The sequence below is a fragment of the Triticum aestivum genome, chromosome 1B, assembly GCF_018294505.1.
Source record: "Triticum aestivum cultivar Chinese Spring chromosome 1B, IWGSC CS RefSeq v2.1, whole genome shotgun sequence".
In the NCBI taxonomy this organism is placed as follows: domain Eukaryota; kingdom Viridiplantae; phylum Streptophyta; class Magnoliopsida; order Poales; family Poaceae; genus Triticum; species Triticum aestivum.
This window is the reverse complement of record NC_057795.1, coordinates 467094373-467121383: the sequence shown is the minus strand read 5'-3', so window position 1 is coordinate 467121383 and position 27011 is coordinate 467094373. Positions and strand designations below refer to the sequence as shown.

Below are 27011 nucleotides of genomic sequence, written 5' to 3'. Positions count from 1 at the left end.
AAAAATCGGTACCGCGCGAGCGAATTGAGGGAACGTGCTATGCGGATCGCTCGATGATAGGGTCGTTCAGATCTATTGTCATATTACGAACGTTTGGAAATTAGAAATTCCCTTCAAAAATTCTAGACGATTTACCACGATGCACCACATCAAGCCGTACATAGCACCGTTGGATCCCCCATCGACCAAAGTTTGGTCAGGAACTGTCATCCGCACAGTTTCGTTCCACGAAAGAACCGGATGCAGCAAATTAACCTGTAGTTGAGATGGTTAGATGGACAGTGGTATTCTCAATCCACCAGAGTTTAAATTCTGATGCTCGCATTATTACTGGATTTATTTCAGAATTCCGGCGATGCGCTTTCAGTGGGAGGAGACGTTTCCGTCGACGACGAGGCGCCTACGGTGGCTTTGTAAATCTCAAAATGATATGCTGACTCAGTCTTTCGGAGATGCTCATAGAGGTAGGGTATGCGTGTGTGCATTTATAGGGGTGATTGTATGCGCGTGTATATGAGCGCTGTACTGATGCTAAAAAAAAGAACCGGACGCAAGCCACTGGTAAAAAGGGAACAAGCCCTCGAGCCAGTCTGTCGCATCCCCTAGTTTCTGTCGTCCCAATCCACCTCGCCGATGCCTCCCACTCCTGCGCCGCCCAAGAGGTCGCCGTCAAGAACAGACCACTGGTTGTCTCCGCGTGCGGGTTTGGCCCTATCCCCGCGGGGCTCAGATTCTTGTTCAACTGCAGGATCTTCATCATTATTGAGTCGGCGTTCTCGGCGTGGCCAGCGCGGCGCTGCACCGGTCCGGCCAATGCTGGCGAAGCCTGCCCTATGTGAGTTACTAATATTCTTACATTGCAGTTTTGAAATTGATTACTTCTTTTGCCAAAGCAATCTGTTTGGATTGCAGTGGTTCATGATAGGATTAATAATACCCGCATCATAGAAACTTATTAATTCTGTCAGAAGTACGATCATGGGGCTTGGATGTGGCTCCAGAGGCATGACAGGTATATGGTGCTCACGGTGGCTGATGCATTACATGAGCACAACTGGATTAAGATTCAGTATAGCATCTGTAATGACATCATCAGTGATTTCCTCTTCGTTTAGAGAAGCTGCAGCACTCCCAAATTCAGCTATGCCAGGACATCCCTCATTCTATCATCTGGAGGATAACCAAGTCAGGTTGCTACTCTGCTCAGTCGGCATACAGGTTCCAGCACCTGGGGCTGCAGAGCTCTGGGTTTTTTATTAGCTCTTAATTACTCCCTCCGTAAAGAAATATAATAGTGTTTTTAGTGATCTAAATGCTCTTATATTTCTTTACAGAGGGAGTACTTTGTTTTCTGAACCTGTATGCCGACTGAGCAGAGTAGCAATGGCCCTGAAGTTGCTCTACAGGTGTACTAATACGACCAAGCCGAGGAAGAGGACGGTGGCCCTGAAGTTGCTCGTGTTAGAATCGATGGATCGTTGCCACTCCAACCACGACCATTGCCGAGGAGAGATGGAGTGTGAGAGAAAACCAGTCTTTCGCTATATTTTTTTCATTCTTCCGTAGCAATGCACGGGCATTCAACTAGTCATCATACTGTCTGCTAGTAGTGCAAAGCCACACATGTATTTATGTCAACAATATTAAAACAAGGAACATCAAAATGTACTCATAACCAGTCTTTCTTCTTTTTTTCTGCGAGGGAATGAAAAATGTACCCATAACCATAACCATTCTTTGCTCCTGTTACATAAACAGTTTTTACCATATAAAGGGAAAATCGATGGACTTCACTCCAAAATAATTTGGAGATGTGACAAATTATTCAAACTCTCGGGAATGTGCAGCTTTGGACAGTCAGATATGCACAATGATCTCAGAGAGGTTATATTCTTCAACCACTCTGGCAAGGTCTCTAATTTTGTGCATTTTGTTATAGTCAAACTCCGAAGGAGTGACAAATGCCTCATACCACCAGGTAACGAAATTAATTCTGTGCACCTTGAAATTTGGAGCTCCTCAAGCACATGAAGTTCATGCAATCCCTCACATTGAGAATTTTCTAATAGCTCTTCACACAGGGAAATTGACAGAGACCTTAGATTCCGAGACAAACCTTGGAGTGATCCTCTACATGCAATCAAATTTTCATTGTTCATCAGCATGATCAAGCTTGTAACAGCTCCGAGTTTTACATGTACTGCTGTCAATTTTGGGCATTGGGCGATTGTCAATTCTTGAAGGCAGGGAAAAAGTCCTTCTCTGTGTGATGGTACCCAGGTTTTTAGGTTGGGCATGTGAAAGAACGATAGTTTCTCCAATGAGAAGAATGTGCCATCGGCCCCATAGAATGTGTCATCTACACATGTGACAGCATCTATTCCGCTTACTTCAGCAATCTTGAGGTTAGGTAGTTGTCCCAGCGGTGGCAGGCTTTCACATGCCAGATTAACCAACTTGATATCAGTAAGGGAGTTTAGGTAAGGTACGCCACTGTTTATCCATGATGGAAGTTTCCTTCCTGGATAGGAAAATAAGTGTAACACTTTCAAACCACGGCGTGGTTTCATATGTTCAAGTATTTCTTGTGCTCTCGAGCTAGTTTCAGGATCTGTGCAATCTCCAGTCCAACTCAATGCCAGTGACTCAAGCTCGTGTTTGTCTTGCAGGATTACATTTCTGGCATCAGCAGAAGAAGAATTTTCCATGTTCTGGACACCGAGTTCCTTCAAATAAACTAAAGGACGTAACTCTGAGATGGTATGTTTGGGAGTTTCTGCTGCAATGTACCTTGGCAATATCTTGATGCTTGTGAGTTGGTTCATCTGACGAGGCATTTGAGTTAGTAAAGGACATTCAAGAATGTTCAGGTACGTAAGACTTCTCAAGTTTTTCATGCCTTTGGGTAATACAGCAAGGTAGTGACAGCCTTCAAGGTTTAGAGTATATAGATTCACAAGGTTGCTTATTGCTTCATGCAAGCCAAGAAGTTTTTCACAGTGAGACAGGTCCAGCATCTGCAAGGATTGCATCTTTCCAACTGATTCTGGCAGTTCAGTGATCTCATTTTGTGAAAGATTCAAGTGGGTCAAGAATCGAAGGTTGCTAACTGAATCTGGTACAATCTCAATATCATTGTGAGAAAGATTGATATAGGTTAGATTCTGTAACATATCAATTAACCTAGGAATCCTTTTGATCCTGCAAGATTGCATATGCAGTACACGCAGAGCTATCAGACGTTGGCAAAACTCTGCTGGGATATCGGTGATTGCGCACTTGTTCTCAGACAAAAGCATATTTTCATCTCTGAGCAATATTAGGGTCCTCAAACTTTCCAATTCAAACAATTCTGGTGGAAGCTTACTGGTTTCACAATCAACAAGTAAGGAGAGACACCTGGCATCACACGAAGGCCAAATTATTTCCTTTCTAGCATCTATCGCTAAGTGGAATCCCCGGCTGATCCTTTGTGCAAGAAGTTGCATCCCAGGATGCATCTTGTAAACAATGTTTCCTCCATGTCGAGATTTCTGGACTACATCATAGAAGTGTTCTGTCATCATCTGGGAGAAGTAGAGATGCATGTCAGATTTGCTGCTTATCAGTTTTATGAGCTCATCAGCAACAAACATGTCAGTCAGTTGTTCAGGTGTAAAGCTATGAACTAGGAGCAGTGAGCAGTAAAGAAAGCATTGCTGGATGCTTGGAGGGAGATGTTGGTAGCTGACATAAGCCGCATCCAACAAAAGACGGTCTGCATAGAAGACGAGATCAAATCTGCTCAGGACATGCTGCCAAGCGACTTGAGTTTTCCGTATGCTCTTCAGCTTGTTTGATGCGCTGAGAAGTAATGAGGGCACGCCAGCACATGTTTCAGCAATCATTTTTCTGATTGGGATGAGCCGTGGTGGCAACTCTGCAGGATTTTGCATCCATTGTGTGAGCAGACTTGAAGAATGAGCTGGCAAGAGACGCTGTAAGGTGTATGGTTTGAGGGACTTGGTCAATGTTACAACATCAGGGATGCGACTAGTGACAATCATCTTGCTTCCGGGCTTTCCAGCACTATCAAGGACTTGCATCAGCTTCTGCCATTTCTCCCGATCCTGATCCCACGCATCATCCAGTACAAGGAAAAATCTCCGCCCATTGAGTTTCTCTTTGACAAGGCACTTCAGTTTCACAGAGTCCTCCTGCTCTATCATTTCTTCTTCTGGCGAATCACTTGTGCTACACTGCTGGGTGGTTAGAACTTGTGCTATTCTACTCAATATCACCATGGTGTTAAAATCACGAGGTACCGAAACCCAAATCCGATCATCACCAAAGGTATCAACAACCCATGGATGCCAGAATACTAGCTGAGCGAGGGTAGTCTTCCCGATTCCAGCCATTCCCGTTATGGGGAGAATTGACAAGCGGGTGTGCTGTCATCAGTTTGCATCATTCTTAGGACATCGTCCAATTCTCTCTCTCTACCAAGTACACCTTCAGGTTCGCCACATGTTCTCTGGCAACTCATAGCTTCCTGGATATCTGTATGTTTGGCTGGAAGTCTGATTCTATATATTTGTGCATAGCAGTTTTCCAAGCTAGCTACTGCCTCTCTTATCTTATTGACACGGCGAAAATGGAGCCTCCGAAAGATGGGCGATCTGCGTACCTGATGAAATGAGAAAATGCCCCCCTTTTTTCTCAGATGGCGAGAGATCCTATTCAGCGCGTCATCAGTATCAAGTGTGAGAGACCAGAGCCTCTGCAGGAGCTGGAGGTACTGCTCGTTGTTGACGTTGATCATAAGAACTGCACTCTCATCGATGCCACTGATCTTCCCATGGATCATACTGAAATATTTCTGCAAGTCCTGAAGTAGGCTTCCAATGCCAAGCAACCGACCCATCTCCAGGACAGGTTCCAATTTCAGCTTTTCCACCATTGCATGCAGCAGATGCTCCACCGACATGGTTTTTCTCTTCTATCCTAGACTTCTCTCTGAGAAATATGATTGCCTTCAACTATGCCCGCACTTGGAAGGAGAATATTTATTTTGAAGAGCAAGATCTGGAGGATTTTTCCCTCGTCAAGATCTGGAGGTGGGCGACTGGGCTTGTTGACTTCCTGTGGCATCTTTTCCATTTGGCTTATTTAGGTGCATTACGTAGGAAACTTCGTGGATTTTTCTTAGGCTGTTACAATTTTCTTCCATCTCTCCCATTAAAACTTAATTTTGTAATGTGTGGCAGGGGTTAGTGCTGTGCTCTTGGAACGTCACTGTCTCATGGATTGTCTTTTTCCCTCCACTGTCGGGTCATTAAATTTTCCTTCGTAGTCATCGAAATGTAATGAGGTAATAGCACCGCAGCCGCAGGTCTTAGAACTTGTCCTACATGTGATGGTTTAGTCCTACAACTTGTAAAAGTGGACTGATCAGTCCTACACTGGATGTGCAAGTTTAGTCCTGGGCCACTCACACGCAGCCAAGTGGCGCCAGCGTGGCGGAGACAGCCATGTTGAGTAACGTGATTGTATTAGGAAACATAGGTTAGACTAAGAAATATTTTGGCTTGCCTTGTACTTCAAATAGATCATGTACTCCTATATATATGCCCATGAGGCTCAAGCAATACAACGACTATTCCACCAAATCCTTCTCTCTCCCTTTTAACAAGCCAGCTCTGTACTTTTTGCAGCCTTTTGTTTTAATCAACCCGCACTACACCTCACCTTAATTAATTTTTGTGTTGGATCTGTTCGTCCTACTCCCTTCTCTGTTCCGCCGCCGCCTGGAGTCGCTGAGCATCGCTGCTGCCGCCGCCTGCCGCCTGGAGTCGCTCATCGTCACCGCCGCCTGGAGTTTCTAGTCGCTGCCGCTGCTAACGGCTGAAGTCGCTCAGCGCCGTGACGCCGTTTAACTCGCCTTGCCTATGCCGCCGCTGACCGCTGAAGTCGCTCACCGTCGTCTGGACTCGCCTCGCCTCTGCAGCCGCCGCCTGCCGCCCGTCGCCGTGATGCGGGTGTGCGGGCTGGGTGTGCTTGTTGCCGCCATGGATGCGTGGTTGTTGTGTATGTGTGCGTGCTTGCTGGGTGCTGCTTGGCGCTAGCCACTGCTGCATGCAAGTACTACAAGGATCGATTAAATTGATGATCATTCATTCAGTCATCCAGAAGGCGAGGATTGAGTAAAGTGATGATCATTTGGTCATCGAGAAGGATAGCTATGGATAAACTGACTTCGAAATATTACAGAATTGGCTGCCGAGGAGGGTGATGAATTGACTTTGCTACAAGCCCATGGAGTAAGATTTATGCAGATCTACAGAGATGCAATATGCTTGCTGGAGCCATGCCAAGGAAGAAGAAGCAGAGTGACACGTGGTTTAGCCTAGCAGAAGGATAGCCTGCAGCTTGGTACGTATATGTGATCGCTTTGGTACGTCGCCCAGAATTTAAATTCCGTGATGACTAAGTACATCAAGTGAGGCCAGTTCTTTTTCACCTCGGTACCGTGTGTGCACTGGATGGTTAGTATTTTGTTCATTCGGTATTACTAGTAATATGGCAAGTTTATGCTGGCCCTGGCTGGCAGAACCGTGCCAAGTACTCCCTCCGTTCGGAATTAGTTGTCGCAGAAATGGATGTATCTAGATGTAGTTTAGTTCTAGATACATCCATTTCCGAGACAAGTAATTCCGAACGGAGGGAGTAGTAATACTCACACATTTCGTTTGCTGATGCAATTTCAAGCAAAGGAATGCTGCTCCTGCACATGTATGCACGAGGTGAAATGGTGTGCTTGTTCTTCTCAGCAAAGCAATGCTGCTCTCATCTCATTCGGCTTGCTTCAAGTCCACATAAATATCCCGGCGCCTGCTAACTGGAGCTCGCCGAATGTGCCAAGATATCTGAAATCATTCTTCCTTCACTACATACAGAGTCATAATAATCCTAGAAGATTTGTAAGCACTTGCTGTTGGCTTTACAAGACGATGAGAAGGTGTTGTTCGGCAAATGGCGCTCTGCTCATCTCCCCTGCTTTTCAGTCATGCAAATCTGATGGATGCTGGAAACAGAGAAGGAAGAAGGACAAACAGATCCAACACAAAAATTAACTAAGGTGGGGTGTAGTGCAGGTTGATTAAAACAAAAGGCAGGGGGTATCTGCAAAAAGTACAGAGCTGGTTGTCTCCGCCACGCTGGCGCCACTTGGCTGCGTGTGAGTGGCCCATGACTAAACTTGTACTCCCTCCGTCCTGAAATACTTGTCGGGGAAATGGATGTATCTAGACATATTTTAGTTCTAGATACATTCATTTTTATGCATTTTTTCGACAAGTATTTTCGAACAGAGGGAGTACATCCTTTACAAGTTGTATGACTGATCAGTCCATTTTTACAAGTTGTAGGACTAAACCATCACATGTAGGACAAGTTCCACGAACCTGTAGTGCTATTACCTTAAATTTAATCTTGCAAGATGTGGCAGGCCTTAGTGATGTGCTGTTGGAACGTCACTATCTTACTGATGCCTTTGTCTTAAATGTGGGCATGTATGGGCTTTTATTTGTGGCAGTCTAGAACCAAACACAAGCACACCCCAAAGCTTGCCAAGAAATCTGACGGAGTTAACCGGTAACTTGCAAATACCAAATCTGGTTAAATTTTCGAAATGTTAACGCCCACACGTGTGGGCGTTTGCACATCGCCCACACGCCTCCATCACTACTCATTTTGCCACGTATGAATAGATGACATCAGCAGAATTTTTTTGGGTTTTCTGCTTAAAAATGTTGTATCTCCTAAATAAAAAAGCGAACTAAAAATCCGTTTTCACCATTAAATCCGTCTCGACGAGATCTTCAAAACTAGACCCCATGTTGATATGTTTCGACGAATTTTTTTTTGCCAGAAGTTGCCACGATGTTTACACTGCAGTTGCCATAGGGCTTAAACTAAAGTTGCCATGTGGCAATTTTAGTTTGTAGATCATGACAATTTTAGTATTTTGATGATGGCAACTCCAGTACTTTGACCATAAAAATTATTTTTTGTATGAACCATGGCAATTTTACGTGCATGTATCATGGCAATTTTAGTTTATGGTTCATGGCAAGTCTAGTTTCTTAATTCCCGGTTTTATAAATGTCAAAATTTACTTTTAAATGTAGAAAAAAATAGCTGAAACATATCATGGCAACTTCAGTGTAAACATCATGGCAATTCATATGCAATAGACATGGCAACTTTTAATCAAAAAAAATTCATCAAAACATATCAACATGGAATCTAGTTTCGAAGATCTCATCGCGAGGGATTTAATGGTGAAAACGGATTTTCAATCGGATTTTTTGTTTAAGAGATAAAATATTTTAAAAACTGAAAATCCAAAAAGATTTCTGCATGCATGCATGCGTTGACGTGACAATCTGTTTACATTAGAAACGTGTGGTGCGTCCCCTTTCCTGCCACACATGTGGCAGTTAGCGCGACCCTAAATATTAGGTCAGTTTCCTGGGAGTCTCCAATTGGCATGTTCTCAGTCTCAGTCCACAAGTAAGACTTGGCAGTTGTCATTACTATAATTACTTTTGACATATTCTTCCGTAGGAACCTGCCGTGCAGTATCCTGGCTAACATACTCCACCCACACCCCGGCCACGAGCCTCCACCGCTTCCTAACCTCCATCCCGCGCAGCTGCTCTGCCAGCCGGCACGCGTCGAACAGCACCGACTTGCTCCGGTCCCCCTTCACCTTCCGCGGGTCGATATCCGCCTTCACTGCCGCCAGCGCGCTCGCGCCCTGCCGCTTCTCCGCCCGTGCCTCGCCTCCCCGCAGCCGCACGAAGAAGTTCTTGGCCTCCGCGCAGGTGTCGCCGAATCGGATCTGCCCAATGCTCGCCGTCAGCATGAACGGCCGCATCACCAGCAGGAACAGCATGTAGTTTGCCATCTCCCTGCTCGCCGCCGGCAGCCTGGACCCGCTGTTTACTCCGAAGGAGTGACAAATGCCTCATACCACCAGGTAACGAAATCACCAGCAGGAACAGCATGTATTTTGTGTCTTCACTTGTCATACGCAGCAGGGCATATGCTCCATTCTAGGATGGCTGATTAAAAAATAATAGATTTAAGCTTCCATTGGTCTCCAGCATATCACTAATCAGTTCTGATTGTCCTGCAGAAACATTACCTGCTGCTTTCCAGATCATATTTGTTTCATCATACTTTGATCTTCAGTACTGGTTCCATCAGTCGTTATGCTTGTCCACCAAAGCATTGAGGAAGATGTGTTTGAGCCACTGGTGTTGCGTGTTGCTGAAATTAGACGCCGCTTCTTTGGGATAGTGAGCTCATCTGAAAATGACGGAAGGGGTCCTACAATGCATGAACTTCCAGAAAAGATCAGATGGGAAGTGCAACATCTTGAAGAATTGTTTGAGGGGATCAAGGAAGACAAGGAGGGGGTCTATGAGAGCATTACGTATGTTAGCATGGCAGTCTCTAAGTGGCAAAGAAGATTGGGGATAGTATACCGGAATGCATCTGGAGCTCCTGCACCTTTTGAGGGAATGAAATGGGCAGTGGAGCATCATGAGGGGTGGGTTGAGGATGGTACCACATCAGAAGCCAATACTGAGAAACTGTCTTTTGATGAACATGAGTTTTTTGAATCACTTCGATACCTTAAGACTGCAGAAGGTGGTTCAGAAGCTCGTTTCCTGGATGGTATCAAGACTGGAATGCAGTGTATCAACGATGTTCTTGCCACCGTACAATCAAGAACGGAAGCAGCCAATGGGAGCTTGCGTATTGTAGACCATGTCTTCTCCCCAGTACTGAAACTTATAAAAACCATTGATCATCTAGTATCAGTAGCTACTGAGGGCGGAGACAAATCTCAGAACTATAAGTTCCTTGCCAAGATTGATGGTCAAGTAGACTGCTTGCAGGATGCACTACATGTGATTGATATAAATAAGAGAGAAGTTGAGGAAAGCTTTAGAACAATGGAAGGTCTCATCTTGCCACTATTGTCACGCCTTAACGCCAGTTGCAATGTTCAATTGGAACCTCTGAGCTTCCAAGATGAGATCGAAAAAGGCATTAAGCACTTGGTAGATGTACTTGGCATGGTTGAGAAAAAGAAGCAGGATGGAAATGCAAACTTCAGCATTGTTAATGCGGCCTTCTCGCCGTTATTGACATGTTTGAACACCATCAGGCACCTCTCATTAGAAGCCTTAGCCCATGAAGATAAATCAGGTGCTTTTATTCTCTTGGGCAATATCAGCGATGAGTTGTCACAGCTCAAAGATGTACTCCAGAAGGTCCAGGAGAAAGAGAAAGGGATATACAGTAATTTTGATGCCATTGAGCAACATATTGATGAACTTTTTGAGGGGCCTATGATAGATGCCGAAGGCTCCTTAAAACTTCAGCAGATGGGTGGCCTGCGAGAAAAGTTCCGTGTGATTCATAAAGAGATAACAAATATATGGGGTAAGGTGAATGACTCTTTCAAGGTTCAGGATGTCTCCATCAGATTGATGGCTGCAAGACATGAAGCTTCATCTTCTCGTCCATTGTCAGCACCAGATACATTCAACATTAACAGGGAAAATGTGGAGATGCGGAAGCTGAAGGGTAGCATTAATGGACTGGAGACGAGGTTGAGACAGTGCCTTTTGTGCCTTGCTGTCTTCCCAGAGGATGCAGTCATCAAGAAGAGGCTGCTAATTCATTGGTGGATTGGAGAAGGCTTTGTGAGTTCAGTTTCAGAGGGGAAGAATTTTTTTAATGAGCTGCTTATTACCAAGGGATTCATTAAGCCAGTTAAGAAATACCACTGCGACAAAGTCCACGGGTGCAAGGTGCAACCGTTGATCCGTGCGCTACTGATTGAAGCTGCAAAGAGTGCAGCATTTGTTGAGCTCAATTCTGATGGCAGCTCCAAGAATGACTTCACCAGAACCCGGCGTGCATGTTTGCAGGATGGGAAGATCCTTACCAGTTTCCATCGCGATGTGTTGACAGTTTACAATATTAAACAACAGTATCTTGAGTTAGACAAGACATGGTTTTCTGGAAAGACATGTTTGAGCACTGTGCAGTTAGGACGATGGCAGGATACAAATTATGACCCTCGGGTGCATCACGTAGAGTTGAACAATGTTGAGTTCCTAAAGCAGGTCAAGTCGTGCAAGCAATTGAAGTACCTGAGTTTCAGAGGGATATCGAGAATCGAGGCCCTTCCTACCTCGATTGGAAAGCTCACAAGACTTGTCATCCTTGATCTCAAAGCATGCCATAATCTGGAGGATCTACCAAAGGAGATAGTGAAACTAGTGAAGCTGGAGTACTTGGACGTTTCTGAATGCTACTTGCTGTCAGGTATGCCCAAGGGGCTAATCAAGCTTTCTCACCTTGAAGTTCTCAAGGGGTTTGTTCTGGCAAACACTAGGAGCAAAGACCCGTGCCATCTCAAGGAACTTGTCATGCTGAAAAAATTACGGACGCTGAGCATTAGAATTGGAAATAGTGTAGATAGTGATCAGTTTGAGAAAATTAACGAGTTTTGTGCCCTCCGGTCGCTCACACTTACTTGGGGGGCTGGGTTATCCTCGGTACCTGCTATACACGGTGACAATCGTCTTTCAAGATCAAGCAGTGCTGCTACTCTTGCTGTTAATCATGCAATGCCTTCTGTTCTCCCCTCGGGTCTTGAGAAGCTGGAGATCTGTTGCTTCCCAGTAGCAGAATTTCCTTGCTGGGTTAATCCTGGAGAGCTGAAAAACTTGAAGAAACTCTATATCAGGGGAGGTATCATAAGTAGTGTAGGCGAGGACAAGTACTGGGAGGTGACCGTGCTTCGGTTAAGGTTCCTCAAGCATCTCAACTATTCATGGACGGCACTGCATGATACTTTCATGAAACTCCATGTTTTGGAGGTGCATGAATGTGAAAATCTTGAAACCTGGCCTGACTGTCAAAAGGACTTGTGGCTGAAAGAGACGAATGGAATTATGGAAGGTTCGCACCTCGCTTAACATGAAACGGCACCTAAGGGGCTGTTTGGAATGGGTGTAAAATTTGTGTGGCTACAGGTATTTAGCTCAAACTTGGAACTAAATACCGATGGGCACAGAAAATTACACCCATTCTAAACGGGGCCTAAATCGTGCAAGGCTTCAATTTCTTGATAACTGCAACTGGTGATATTTCTTCAACCATCTGGAAGGAACGCAGCGGGGTAGAGTATTTGAGAATAAGTTCAATTCATTTGGTCATGTGTCAAAGCAAATTAAGTGTGATGCATTCTATTGGTTCAAGGACAGGGCCAAGTACTTTCACTGAGGCCAGGATAATCCTTCTCTTCGGAAGAAAAAATATATGCTTTCAGTCGCTGTTTGTTTAAGGTTCGAGTCGTGTTTGTTTAGGTGCGTGGGGTTTCCTTTCTTTTCGCGATGTGGCCTTTTTAACCTTTATCAGACCTTGTATTGTTCTTCTCCTCTTCTATTACTAGTAAATTAGTACGTATTTTGCACGTCAACAAATACTCGCTCTATCCCAAAATTCTTGTCTTAGATTTATCTAGATACGGATGTATTAAACACTAAAATGTGAATAGATACATTCGTATATAGACAAATCTAAGACAAGAATCTTGGGTCGGAGGGAGTATATAATAGCAGGAGGAATACATTCTCGACATTTTATTTCCTTCTACACGTGTTTTCTTATTGGAGAATCAGATTCTTGGCATGATAACTTTTAGACTAATATGAGACTATAGTGGAGATTCAATTAACCCAAATGATAAGTGTCCCCAAATGATAAGTGTCTCGTGTTGAACGAAGCACTCCGGCCCTGAAGTTTTTTACAACTAAATTTATCATTTGAAAAGAAAAAACAACCAAAAAAACTAGAACTTGTCCTCCGAAAAAAAGTCGTCATTCTTACGTACTAAACTTGTCATAAAAAGTGTTTGGAGTTGCCATGTGTTCGTGTCACACGTGTGGCACTTATCAGGATCCTTCAATTAAAAGGGCACGTGGCAGAATCTTTTGAGATGAAAACTTTATCCAACGGATAATATTTTTCGGATTTGATGTTATCTATCTCTCAACTGTTGACACTATATTCAAATTATTGTGACACTATATTTTTTGATAAGGGATGCTTTATTACTTAAAAGGTTTAAGCTGCATAACTAAAATGTACACAGTCAAACAAAGTTCTCTCACGAAAGGCAAAAATAAAAAGAGGCAAAATATAAAGAAACATGTAGTTTGCAAAACACCTAAACCGGAGGGCGCCAATCTAAGATCATGCTGCCACATATGTTGGGTAAAAGTATCCCTCGTCGTAGCCTCCAATCGTGTACACACCTCCGTAAACATGTCTCGATTCTTCATGCTTTGTAGAGAGGACCATAAAACGAAGAGTCTCAGCACATATGTAGATAACCTGTATAAGAGAAGTACTGTATTGTTAAAAATCTTATCATTTCTACATAGCCAAAGCGATCAAATAACGACAAGCACTCCCACCCTAAGAAGAGTTCTTAACTTGTGATCAATCTCATGTAACCAGTTGTCAAATATATTAGTAACACTACAAGAAGGATACAAGCCAGAAGCTATTTGGATGACTGGCCATATAGAACGAGCCCATTTGCATTGGAATAACAAATATTTTATTGTCTTATCATGCTGACAAAAGACACATTGCGTATTTCCAGGCCAGTTTCTCTTAATAAGGTTACGTTTGGTAAGAATTACTCCGCGACGAAGATATCATGCAAAGATTTTATTCTTAAGAGATATCTTCATCTTCCAGATCTTGTTATTATCAATTGGCACATCAGACTGGAGTAAAGCTCTATACATAGATTCCACTCAGAATTGTCCATTCCCAGGTAGGTTCCAACGGAATCACTACAAAAGAAGATACATCCTTGACATTTTGGGCCGAATGAATTTTTTCCTGTCATACATATAACATTTGTATGACGATAATTGTGACAAAACCTGGTATCATCATAGATGTGGTGGGCTCCTACTTCTATGACAAAAAATCATAACAGAAAATGGGCTTTTCGTCCTGGGTTGGCCGGAGATGCAGCTGCATGACATTCTTTGGGCCGTCCATGACGGAAAAAACCGTGGTAGAAGCGAGGGCGAGAAAAATTTCTGGGAGTTCCCGGTTACGGTGGGAGGTCGGGGGCCGAGCGATGCGCGTTTCTCTTGTACACGTACGCGCGTGCGTGTGAGACGTTGGCTCTAACTAAACCCGAGCGAGGCGTTGGGCTCTAACTGAACCCGAGCGATTGCACTGCAGGCTACGCGTTACTGAACCCGAGCGATCGATCGATGGCTGTTAACTGAACCCGATCGAGCGATTCCTTCGCTACTGCTGCTAACTGAAGCCGGTCGATTGGATGAACAGTGAGCGTTGCGGGGGTGGGGGGGTTGGATGAACAGTGAGCGGTGGGGGTGGATGCAGGACCCCGTGGCATTGCCTCTGGATGAACAGGACGACCCCGTGGAGGGCTGGATGAACAGTAGACGGTGGAGGGGTGCCAATGGAGGGGTGGTTGAATAGTAGCTGGTGGAGTAGCGCGCGGTGGAGGCTGGATGAACAGGAGCCCGTGGAGGCTGGAGGAGGTCGACGGTGTAGATGAATAGTATCCCGTGGAGTCCCGTTTTGCGGTACGCCATACCCCTCCCGATGAACAGGACCCCCGTTTCGACCATAGCGCTCCAACACAAGTTCGTTTCGTCCGTTTTGCGGTACACTACACCCCTCCCGATCAACAGGACCCCCATTTCGACCGTAGCGCTCCAACACAAGTCCGTTTCGTCCGTTTTGCGGTATGCCACACCCCTCCCGATCAACAGGACCACCGTTTCGACCGTAGGAGGTCTGTTTCCTCCGTTTTGCAGTACACCACCCCTCCCGATGAACAGGATCCCGTTTCAAACGTGGCCGGTCGAACACAAGGCCGTTTCCTCCGTTCTGCGGTACGCCATGCCTCGTTTCCATCGCTTGTTCCGTCCAAGCCCTCCCAATGAACACGACGACGCATTCCGTTCTGACCAGCCGGTTGGCTCCCACGCGTTCCGTTGCCTCCCGATGAACACGACGCATTCCGTTGCCTCCCCATGAACACGACGCATTTCGTTGCCTCCCCATGAACACGACGACGACGTTGTTTCTCCGTTCCGACCCAGCCATGTACACGAGCCCTGGCCGTACGTATGCGCGAGTAGGCGTTCGAGACCCTCCCCGTATATACGTACGTGGCCATATTTTTTTCTTGCACCCTGGCCATTGTATGTACGTGTACATGCTACGTGCGCGCCTCTACTACGACACGTGCGCGCCTCTACTACGACACGTGCGTGCCTCTACATCGACCGGTATGTACGTACACTTTCGCGACCAGAATGACAACGCTACGCACGCTTCGACCAGGTGGGTCTCGACTGTCAGGCACTTCCTTGCCTGCGAAGATGTAGCTGGTGGGTCCCAGCAGTCAGGGGGACGAATCGTTTTTTTCCTGGACGCACTTCCTTGCGTGCGAAGATGTAGCTGGTGGGTCGCAGCAGTCAGGGGGAATGTTTTTTTCGCGAAATACAATGGCCCGTCCGGTGGGTCCCAGTTATCAGGTGGAGGAATCATTATTTTCCGCGTAATAAGGAGGCACTTCCTTGCTGCAACCGTGGACCCAACTGTCAGCCTCTCCACGTGCAGTCCACGTCCGATGGAAGCCGTTCCTTGACCACGTTGAGCACGCCGCGCCGAGAGCACTAGGGCGGTGGACGACAGCGAGGCCTAGGAAGGGGACGACGCGGAGCCGGGGAAGACGCGGCAGTGGATGCCCACGTGTAGAGGAGTACGAGGGTTCACTGGTTCGCTGCGGTGTGAGGCTGTCGTCGCCGCAGAATAACATAGGGTGTGGGTGAGTAGAGGGATGGCCTGGCCAGCGGTGGGAGTAGTAGGGGGCGGTGAGGCCTCCGTCGCATCGCAGCCGGCCACGGGAGGCAGGAGCACGAGGCACGACCGGCGCTGGTTTGGGCGGCTGGAGCAAGAAGACCAGAGGTTGAAGAAGCACTACGACCGTTGGATGGACATCGTACGACACTGGAGCTAGAATCATGCATATTGACTAAGTTGACAAAGCCCTCTGTCCCCGTCAACTTAGTAGGCCCACAAGTCATCCTGCCACTATACTGGGTCCCAGCTAACATGGGGAGTATTTATTTTTTTGTGCGTAATAAGGAGGCACTTTCTTGCGTGCGAAGATATAGCTGGTGGGTCCGAGCTGTCAGCGGCGGTAACGTTTTTTTCACGAAATACAGAGGCCCTTTCGGTGGGTCCCTGATGTCAGGTGGAGGAATCATTATTTTGCGCGTAATAAGGATGCATTTCCTTGCGTGCGGCCGTGGACCCAGCTGTCGGCCTCTCCACGTACAGTCCACTTCAGATGTATGTCGGTCGTTGACCATGTTGACCAGGACGCGCCGAGAGCACCAGGGCGGAGGACGACGGTGATGCCTAGGAAGGGAACGACACGGAGGCAGGGAAGACTCGGCAGTTGTTTCCCACGCGGAGGGGAGTACGACTATACGAGGGTTTACTGGTTCGTCTGCCGTCGCCGAAGAATAACAGCAGGTGTGAGTGAGTAGAGGGATGGCTAGGCCAGCGATGGGAGTACGGTGGGGCGGTGAGGCCTGCGCGGTAGCACAGCCGGCCGCGGGAGGAGGGAGCAGGCAGTCCCGCCGGCGCTTCTTTGAGCGACTAGAGCAGGAAGAGTAGAGATTGAAGAAACACGACGGCCGTTGGATGGACATCCAACAATCACTGCTTGTGCGTCAACCTTTTTTTAGGAAAGCCTCAAATCTATGGAAAACAACATACAACCCATCTGCCATTAGTTCTAATAGTTTACAGCCCATTTTCTAAATCTTAAGGTTTTTTGGAGCCCATATTCTTTTTGTTAGCATTACAACCCATATTGTGGCCATGGTTAAAAAATTATACGAAAGTTTGTATATTTCGGTGCGGTCCGAACTGTTTTTAATCCCGAAATTTCGACTCATATTCAAACTGATTTTAAAAATAAATGTATATCAATATAAAATCCAACAAATTCTCCATGCATAAAAATTAATGTAATTTAAAATCTCGAAATGAAAAAAAAAGATATTTGAAACTAATTGCCGGTTTGATGTGTTTTAAAAATGTACAACCTATTTCTCATTACTGATGGGCCATTTTCTCGGCCAGCCGAATGAAAGCTCTCCTCGTCTTGAAAGATTTGCAGCCCAACAGGCCTGACAAAGCGACTTACTTGGTAAATCACAAAAAAACTGGGCTGTGGCCGTGGACCCAGCTGTCAGCCTCTCCACGTACAGTACTCTTCCGATGGAAGTCGTTCCTTGATCATGTTGACCACGCCACGCGGAGAGCACCACGGCGGTGGACGACGGCGAGGCCTAGGAAGGGGACGACGCGGAGCCGGGGAAAACGCGGCAGTGGAAGCCCGCGTGGAGAGGAGTACGAGGGTTCACTGGTTCGGCTACGGTGTGAGGCTGCCGTCGCTGCAGGGCCTGGCCAGCGGTGGGAATAGTAGGGGGCGGTGAGGCCTCCGCGGCAGCACAGCCGGCCACGGGAGGTAGGAGCATGCGGCACGATCGGTGCTGCTTTGGGCGGCTGGAGCAAGAAGACCAGAGGTTGAAGAAGTACTACGGCCGTTGGATGGACATCGTACGGTCACTTGAGCTAGAATCGTTCATATTGACTAAGTTAAAAAAGCCCTTCGTCCCCGTCAACTTAGTAGGTCCACAAGTCAGCCTCCCACCAAGGTGGGTCCCAGCTAGCCGGGGGAGTATTCATTTTTTTGTGCGTAATAAGGAGGCACTTCCGGTGGATCCGAGCTGACAGCGGGGGGAACGCTTTTTTTTGTGAAATACGGTGGCCCATCCGGTGAGTCCTAGCAGTCAGGGGGAAACGTTTTTTTCATAAAATATTGGTGGCCCGTCCGGTGGGTCCCCGCTGTCAGGTGGAGGAATAATTAACGGTAGCGATATGGGTGTAGGGACAGCTGGTATCTACTACTTTCCCCCATTTCCTCTTAGAACCAAGTCCTAGATTCATGCTACAACTTTCTCACTTTCTTTCCTATTTGAACCAACTGTTAGAGTCGACTGTATGAACTAGCTTTACCTCTAATAATAGTAGAAGTCTAGGTGGCTTTGGAACAACAGACGGAAGTAAAAAAGGATCCACACGAAGGGAGCTAGGGCAGTAGAGCAAGGCAGGTTTTAAAGGAATATATACATGAGGGTCGTCGGCATGTGGCAAAGACGGCGTCGGGAGGCCGCATCTTGGCCACAATATCGCATGGAGGAAGAAGGGGTCGAAGGCCCTCCTGAGCCGGCGCTCTCTCGGAGAGAACGGCATGACCACCGATTGGGACGCGCGGGCAGCCGTTGGTCTCCTCCCTCGCCGCTGACGACAGCGTGAACGATGCACCTACACCCCTGCCCCGGTCGAGGTTGTCCGGCCGGATTTGTGACCAGCTGTGAGCTGAGAGAGAGTGTGGCCACATATGTCTTGCTTAGATCTGGAGAGCATGAGAGAGTGAATGAGAGGAACCCTAGTAAAGCAAGCGCTAAGGCTCCTGCTTTTATATATAGTGGAGTGATTTTGTTGTACCAGCTTCAAAAAAATGCGCTCCTACGTGTACCCGCGAGTGGGTGTGAGATAATTAGTGCGTGCGTGCACCGCTTCTCTTTGTGAGAGTACAATATACTATGCCCAAAGAACGTTCGCCGCAAGAGTAATAGTGTAAGTGTGTGACGTGTGAGCTAAAATAAAATGTGCACGCCGTCTTTTGTTTTTTAGAAGTTCTGAGGGTAGGGTGTGAAGAGCACATATGTGCATGACGTCTACCTGTAGATAGACGATGGGTGCGACGTGCGAGTCTGCGAGAGGACTCGGGAGAGTTGTGACTCATGAGGGTGCGTGTGCGTGAGAGAGAGGGGGGGGGCACGTATCAATGCAATGCATGTGTCCGTAAATCATTATCCGACAAACGTTCGCCACAAGCCTTTTCCTGACGAACGCCGTAAGAACCGTTAGATCGGCATCTGACAGTGTCAGTTTTGCCGTGTCATTTAACAGAACAGCCACTCCTCCTACACACAAATCTTCCACGCGAGTGTTAGCAACTGCCGTATGCTCCCTCCGTTCCAAATTGCAGTGCATATAGCTTTATTGAAAATTCGAACCTCGCAAACTTTTACCGAGTTTTCGTGTACCAAATTGCACATGTAGAATACCCTGTATATATCATTTCATTCATCTTCGAGAGGTAACTATAAAGATGGGTGAGGAGTCTACAAAGAAAGACCATCGTATCACCCGCAACAATTTCAACCATCCTTTAGTGTCAAGGAATATCATAGGAACTCTATATGATATGATTTTTATAGGATTTTTTCCTTTAGAGCCAATTGGTTCATAGGAATAGATTCATATACTCCACATTTCAAAGGAAATAAACATGATATCATTTCTATAGCTTTAGAGCCACTTGGTTCATATGAATGGATTCCTATACTCCCTTAATTTCAAAGGAAAATAAACATTAGCGTATATTCAATAGAAAAGTTCCTATGATATGAACCAAATTACATCTCTTTTCTAATCTCTCCTCATAGGAATTGAGATACATGTCATCTCTAGATTCAATAGAAAAGTTCCTATGATGTGAACCAAATGACATCTCTTTTCCAATCCCTACTCATAGGAATTGAGATGCTCCATGTCATCTCTTTCCCTACAACTTCCATGTATACATCTTCTATTCCTAAATAGCTATTACAACCCACTAGTAGCTTTTTTCCAAAACATGCAACTATGGCACAGGAACTATATAATGTGCCAATAACTTTGAAAGATGGTCGCTGGATGAAGCTAATCCGACAGTGTAGAGATAGGCAAATCCGAGCACTACTAGCCATTGGATATCATCAACATTCCACTAGATCTGCCACATGTACAATTTAGAAGACTCCATGGTTGAACTTAAGCATAATGCACAAACCTCAAAACACAAGCACTTCTCCTTTGTTCTAGAATCTTCTGTATCATAATTGATTTTTTTTCTAAATGAATTGCCATTATTTGTTTTTTACTTTATGATTTACAATGCACAACCCCATGAATCTTAACATTTTTATAAAACTAATTGATTTTGAATGAAATGAACTATAAGAACTAAATGAACATCTACATCATGCATATATGACTCAAAGCTTTAGATGCTATAGTGTGTATTTATTCATAATTTGGTTTCGAAATCTCTTGCGTTCAATACATGTGTACCTTACTAGTTTTGAGTAGAGTAGCAAATTTCACGCAGCCCCGGGTATATCGAAATGCAGTGCCCATGCATCATTGCCTTTCGGTCGAACCTACGTCCACAATTTTTTGTACGTACTATATCTCCACTGGTCCCCGAACCCAAAATGCTGCCTCGTTCCCGTAAAACCAAGCGGCCCACACATATTTAAGACGTCGACTCGAACCGGTTAACTACGACGTGGCCCCGCATGCCGTAGTACTCCTACAAACCCTACCGCCACACTCATCATCGGTTTTCTTCAATATGACGAGGGAGAAGCCGATTTGTAGAGGAGGCGCTTTAAAAAAAGGATCTGTAGTGGAGACCCCTACCCTAGGGTGCCCTAGGTAGCTGCCGCACACATCATTGTTTTCTCTTTTCTTTATGCTCTTGCGCCGTAGAGTGAAATGATGGTTGCTTCGTCTGTCCAGCTTAATGCGGGAAAGGTGAGGCTTTGTGATTTGACCCCTCATCGCTCATTTTCTACTACTGCGGCGTTACGACCGGGGTGCCTCCAATTCCAACCGCTGCTCCGAACTGTAATTTGGTGCATCACACGTGGAACAAGATGGTGGATGAGCCACATGTCGGCCAAAGGGGGCCTGTTAAGTGTGTCGCCATTTCGTGTGCGGACTGACCCTGCTTGAGTTGCTACGCCAACACGACAGGAGCAGCCTACCACTTGGTTTTGCTCCTTGGTGAATCCCGAATATATTGATCTAAAAAGATACGTGCTGAACTACCCTCTCCATCTCGGTTTTTTATTTTTAGGCATCTCGGTTTATAGGGCCTGCACGTAGTTCTAGGTCATCCATTTGACTAACTAAATATGAGTTACTATGTCACAAAAAGTATAGCATTGGATTCTTAAGCGGATGTAGTTGTATTTAAAAGTCGAGGGCGGGGCTTTTCCTGCGCGGTAGGCGGGGCAGTTCCGCCTAGTCGGTTCGACAAAGACGCGAGAAGACAAGGGAGTAGGTTGCTGCAAACGTAGGACTGTGTGATTTGATAGCGAGTTACTGCTGGACAGGTGGGGCCTCGTGATTTGACTTGCCATTATCATTTTAACTGCGGTGCTACGACCTGCGTGAGTCTCCCGATTCCTGACCACTCCATACATGTGCCTCTCTCAATGCTCCACCATGTAGTAGAGGCTGGCTCTTGCATGAGAGCCCACTTCTCCATTTTTTCCTTGCCTCTCTTTCCTCCACATATGCAAAAATGCCATGTAAAGCACACTATTGTACTTAATTTTACTTGCTCCTACAGGTGCTAAGCTTGCCACATAGGCATAAAGTCTGATGTGGCAAGTTGGTCAAGAAGAGAGAGACTAGTTTGGTGACCCAAGGAAGAAACGGTGCTAAGCACGTGTACCTAGGTGAAAAGACAATTTTGAGTCTATAGCTAATTAAATGAAGCAAACTTAGCAACACCATTTCATTGGAAGAGGTCACTCCTTGGCAAATGCAATAAATACTAGTACTCCCTGTGTCCCATAATATAAGAACATTTTTGGCACTACATTAGTGTCAAAATGTTCTTATATTATGGGACGGAGGGAGTATGAAGAAAGAGATAGAGAGAAGTAAAAAAATACACTTATAGCCAACCTTGTTGTAGTATGAGTGACTAAGTGATGCCTATGTATGACATGCCAACATCAGATAGCCTAACGCACCGTGTTAAATCTCCAAGGGCACGACCGCGCGTGCGACGCGGCGGTCGTGGTAGGCGCAACCATGGTACGGGCTGCTGGCAGCCCTTGGATCTGAGATCAAACGGTCGCATGCTAAGTTGCTGAAAATTTGTAGAATAACCCTCCAGGATAGGATATTCAGCCATAGGTCTAGAATCACGCCATGCAACCGTTCGATCTCAGATCCAAGGGCTCTCAGAAGCCCGTATTATGGGAGAATGGAAATCCACTACCCTGCCGTTCGCACGCTGGCAGTTCGCTCCTACTCGTCCCCGTACGTCCTTCAATACTATGGCGGTTCGCTCCTAGTCGTCCCGTCCATTCACATTACGGCAGTTCCACTAATTCTAACCCTTCTCCCAAATCCATGGAATCCCAAATCTCCCTATCGACGGTGAGTACAAGGTTAGAACCATCACCGGCGATGAGTTCGATGTCATCTACACCCTTTCTTCTGCGACGGTGAAAGGATGTCTTTCTCGCTTCAGACGCATGTTCGAAAACTCAGATGATGGGTGGGTCGCTGGGCTAGATGTTGAGTACACCATAGTCCTGGGATGAGAGAAGGATCTAAAGGATGAAGAGAGGAAGAAGCCCGCCATGATCTAGGTTTGTGTACATAACGTTTCCTTAGTCTACCACATATGCCATGCCGATGTTGAGTGCCAGGATTTTAAGAACTTCCTTAAGGACAAAACAGTGAAATTCATTACTGTAGACTTTAAGAACGACAAAGAAGTCCTGGGTCAGATAGGCCTCGTTGTAGGCAACCCCTTCGACCTCCAGAAGAATCGGCTGCTGCCCTCTCGTCAGCCTTCAATGCTGACCCTGGCAGGAGCCATGGTTCATCCTTTGTACCGCAAACTGGAGAAACCTCATTACACATTTCATCGTCATGCATGGCAGCGAAATGTACTAGATATAGACCACATCCACTATGCTGCAATGGATGGCTACCTTTGTTTCAATATCTACAAGGGTTGGATGAAGAGCAACAGCCAAGTGTGCGGTTCAAGCAAAGAAGTATCAGCCAAGAGGAAGAGGGACAAGGACGAAGTTGAGGATGTGGACGAGGACTCCGAGTAAGGTGGCAGTGTCGTTGCTCATGGTGGTTCTAAACTTCTAATGCAGTGTCTACCGGATTAGTTGCATAGTTTAATTTCAGGTGTGCTTAGTTTAATTTGAGGGATAATTGATTTTATGCCCCTAGTTGGGTCACACTCGGCAGGTTTACCCCTAGTTTCCGAAAACACTTGTTCCTGCCCAAACCACTTTGCTCCTCTTATGCTTTTGCCCTTTGACCGTTTGACCATCACTTTGAAAACTTCATAAAATATTCATACTAACTTAGAAAAATTCAAATAAGATATCAAAATGTTCAGAAAAGCATCACCTATATGTGCATGTCATTTGCATTCATGAAAAATGTGTTGGCCAGTCTCCATCTCAGTTTTAGCTCATGTGATCTTAGCATGAACAGTAAAATCTAAAAACATTCTAAAAATTCTAAAAAAAATTGGTGGCAAACTTTGACCAATGTGTTGAGTGCCTGCCAAGTTTCATAAGGGAATGAAATTCGTGGAAGTCGTGGAAAAAAAACAAAAATCAATGCTCCAAAATTTCATTTTTCTGCCACGACTTCCATGAATGTCATTCCCTTATGAAACTTGGTAAGCACTCAAAACATTGGTCAAAGTTTCCCACCAAATTTTTTTAGAATTTTTAGAATTTTTTAGATTTTACTGTTCATGCTAAGATCATATGAGCTAAAACTGAGATGGGGACTGGCCAACACTTTTTTCATGAATGCAAATGACATGCACATATAGGTGGTGCTTTTCTGAACATTTTGATATCTTATTTGAATTTTTCTGAGTTAGTATGAATTTTTGATGAAGTTTTCAAACTGATGGTCAAACGGTCAAAGGGCAAAAGCATAAGAGGAGCAAAGTGGTTTGGGCAGGAACAAGTGTTTTCGGAAACTAGGGGTAAACCTGCTGAGTGGGACACAACTAAGGGCACCGAATTAATTATCCCTTAATTTGAGGGGTGTGTTGTGCTGAGCCCCCAGCAGAACTATGTTATGTTTCTTCTTGTTACTTTAACTCTTCAGTATGTACATACTACTAGTATTTCTTTAATAGAATTTAGCACCCCAATTAAGCACGTACTAGCTTTTTTAATAGTACTATATGCATAATTTGGCGACGCGAGCTCTCTATATGTACCACCTTTTTTTTTAATTTCAATTTTTGCTCCATGGCACAATCCATCGATAGTACTACTGTACAAAAGTATACATTTTTTAAAAGGCTAGAGTACTATTCATCACATATATAGCCAGTTAAATCCTCAACCTAGAACGACGTGCATGCCATGTAGTAAACCGATACGGAGGAAGTATAGTAAAAATGAGGTGATTTTACCGAGCGATCGGTGGGGGAGCATGGCCTGTCATGCGGTCCCACGTGTCATGATGTACCAACACTACAAAAAAAATACACTTCCGTGATGATACGTGTTTGTCACAGTAGGTCGCGTTTTTTGTCATGCATGTACATCCATGACGATTTTATGACAGAATCAAGATAGTCATACCTGTGCTGTCGTAGAAGTGTTCCATGACATTACCAAAATTATCATCACGGAAGTGTCCACTTCCATGACGATAAATCGCGCGTCACAGAAGTGCTTTCGTCAAGGGTGACCGACACGTGGCATCCACCGTAACGGAACACCGTTAAGCTATCAAGTCGGGTTTTGGATCCGATAACCCGTTAACAGCCCCGACCAATGGGGATTTTCCACGTGTAAAATCATCGTTGGCTGGAGGAAACACGTGTTGGCTCATTGTTGGGACATATGTCATCCACTCATTGGACAGAAGGCGCCTATGATACGTCGACTCGTGGCACGACCCATCAAGTTTAAATGGGCCGGCCCAACTAAAGGCCCACAAGATTTTGCGGACCATAATGGGTTGGCCCAGCTAAAGGCCCACAAGATTTTGCGAACCATAATGGGCTGGCCCAGCTAAAGGCCCACAAGATTTCGCGGGCCATAATGGGCCGACCTAGGTAAAGGCCCACAAGATTTTTATGTGCCATAATGAGCCGGCCCAGGTAAAGGCCCACAAAATTCTTGCGGATCATAATGGGCCGGCCCAGCTAAAGGCCCACAAGATTTCACCGACATTAATGGGCCGACCCAGCTGTAGGCCCACAAGATTTTGAGGACCCTAATAGGCTGGTCCATTAACTGACTGCCATGTTTTGGGCCAAATGCCGGCCCATATTTGATCCGGTCCATTAATGGTCTGCCACGTTCCGGGCCTAATAATGGCCCATATGAGATCCAGCCTGTTAAAAGCCTCCCACTTTCAGGGCCAAATCACGGCCCAGATCAGGTCAAGTCCTTTAAGAGGCTTTGGGCTAAAGGCCCATTTAGTAATTTGGCCTGATATTAGTTTCGGCCTGTTAAGGGCCCGTTTAACATTTCGGCCCTATATTAATTTTGGCATGTTAAAAGCCCATCATATAGTTGGGCCTAATTACGGCCCGGTTTGCATCCGGCCTGCTCGCAGCTGATATCTGATTGGGCCAAACAAGGACCGAGACAACTTTGGCATGTTAAAAGCCCGTGATCTGATTCGCACAATCATGGGCCGGGGTCCATTTCGGGCTGCTGCCGGCCCGTGAGCTATTCGGCACATTTCAGGCCCAACCTACTTCTCAGCCTCCTAAAAGCACATTGATTTTCATGCGAAAAGAGGGCCGGGGGTTACTCGGCCTATTAAAGGCCCGAATCTACTAGTGGGCCAGTTTGACGGGGCCCATGATGCGGATCATATATCGTGATTGCATGACGGCCCGATTATGTACCGTAATTTTACGGTTTGGCCGGTTTACTGCGAAGACAGGATATATATACAGTAAAATAACTGCAGCATCGTGAATAAGAAAAAACCTAGACTATACAATAATGAAATTACGGCATATTACATCCACTGGGCATCAAAGTTCGCCACTATGATAATAAAGCACAAGCAGACAACAGATTACATACACTGGGCATCAAAGATCGCCACCAGTGCAAATAAACACGCCGACAAAATAATATACAAAACCGACAACACTTCAATAGAGTTCAAGAAAGGTTAGCCCTGCTGGCGAGCTGCAATGCAAGCACCTGAGCGAGATGATGAGACTGCGCTTGTTCAACACTTTTATCTTCCTCACTCTGAAAGATAAACAAGCAGACAGATGACAGGTTTTGCACATAAAAGTATCAGTGCTGACAATTCATCACATTTCTTACTAACGAATAAAGTGACACAGTTTAAAATTGCATTAACACAATATGGTATTGTTTAGGTCAAGACATGGCAGGAAATGACATTGTGAAGGAGTTGGCAGCTTCACGACACCACTGGATTACAGATCAAGAACTCATAAGTATCAATGGTTAGTGTGCTGTCAATTTATCCCATTTCAGATTGGCAAATAAAGAGATGGTTTAAATAATAGTAGAATGATATGACATTGTTCATAGTTAAGACATTGCAGAATATGACATCGTGCTATAGTGGGTAGGTTCACCACACCACTGGATTACGGATGAAGAACAGAAGCATACATGCAGTGCAAAAGAAGATCACTTGCTCTCTATAGTTTAATTTACATGGTATGAAGAAGGAACTTGCTTGTACAACTGAAAACTTAAATTGAGAAGGAAAACTTTTGTTTATGAACTACATAATAAACTTTAAACATGCAATTTGATGCAAACACCAAAAATAAACAACTGTTGCAGTCATGCCTAACCAAATATACACAACAAAGTTTAAAGGCTTGAGAAGGACAAACTTACATTACTGGTGAAGACAGGCTCTATAAAGCC

General features: G+C 45.5%; 2 protein-coding genes and 1 pseudogene across 2 annotated transcripts; 2 read left to right on the top strand and 1 right to left on the bottom strand.

Moving 5' to 3' along the window:
* Positions 1-582: 582 nt before the first annotated feature.
* On the top strand, positions 583-1668 carry LOC123132179 (uncharacterized). Its single transcript, XM_044551952.1, has 3 exons — positions 583-835; positions 1002-1190; positions 1335-1668. Exons 2-3 carry the CDS (start codon positions 1006-1008, stop codon positions 1564-1566), a joined length of 417 nt encoding a protein of 138 aa, XP_044407887.1. The 5' UTR covers positions 583-835; positions 1002-1005; the 3' UTR covers positions 1567-1668.
* Positions 1669-1790: 122 nt separating this feature from the next.
* LOC123132172 (putative disease resistance protein RGA1) lies at positions 1791-5107 on the bottom strand (annotated as a pseudogene).
* A 3532-nt stretch (positions 5108-8639) lies between these two features.
* Positions 8640-12533, top strand: LOC123132164 (probable disease resistance RPP8-like protein 4). Its single transcript, XM_044551933.1, has 2 exons — positions 8640-9022; positions 9182-12533. Exon 2 carries the CDS (start codon positions 9258-9260, stop codon positions 12045-12047), a length of 2790 nt encoding a protein of 929 aa, XP_044407868.1. The 5' UTR covers positions 8640-9022; positions 9182-9257; the 3' UTR covers positions 12048-12533.
* Positions 12534-27011: the final 14478 nt, after the last annotated feature.

Bases quoted from the DNA above. Each gene is read 5' to 3' on its own strand.
- LOC123132179 (XM_044551952.1), top strand. From the start codon at position 1,006: ATGACAGGTATATGGTGCTCACGGTGGCTGATGCATTACATGAGCACA. The intron at 1,191-1,334 runs GTTGCTACTCTG...ATTTCTTTACAG, and splicing joins CTGGAGGATAACCAAGTCAG to AGGGAGTACTTTGTTTTCTG.
- LOC123132164 (XM_044551933.1), top strand. From the start codon at position 9,258: ATGCTTGTCCACCAAAGCATTGAGGAAGATGTGTTTGAGCCACTGGTG.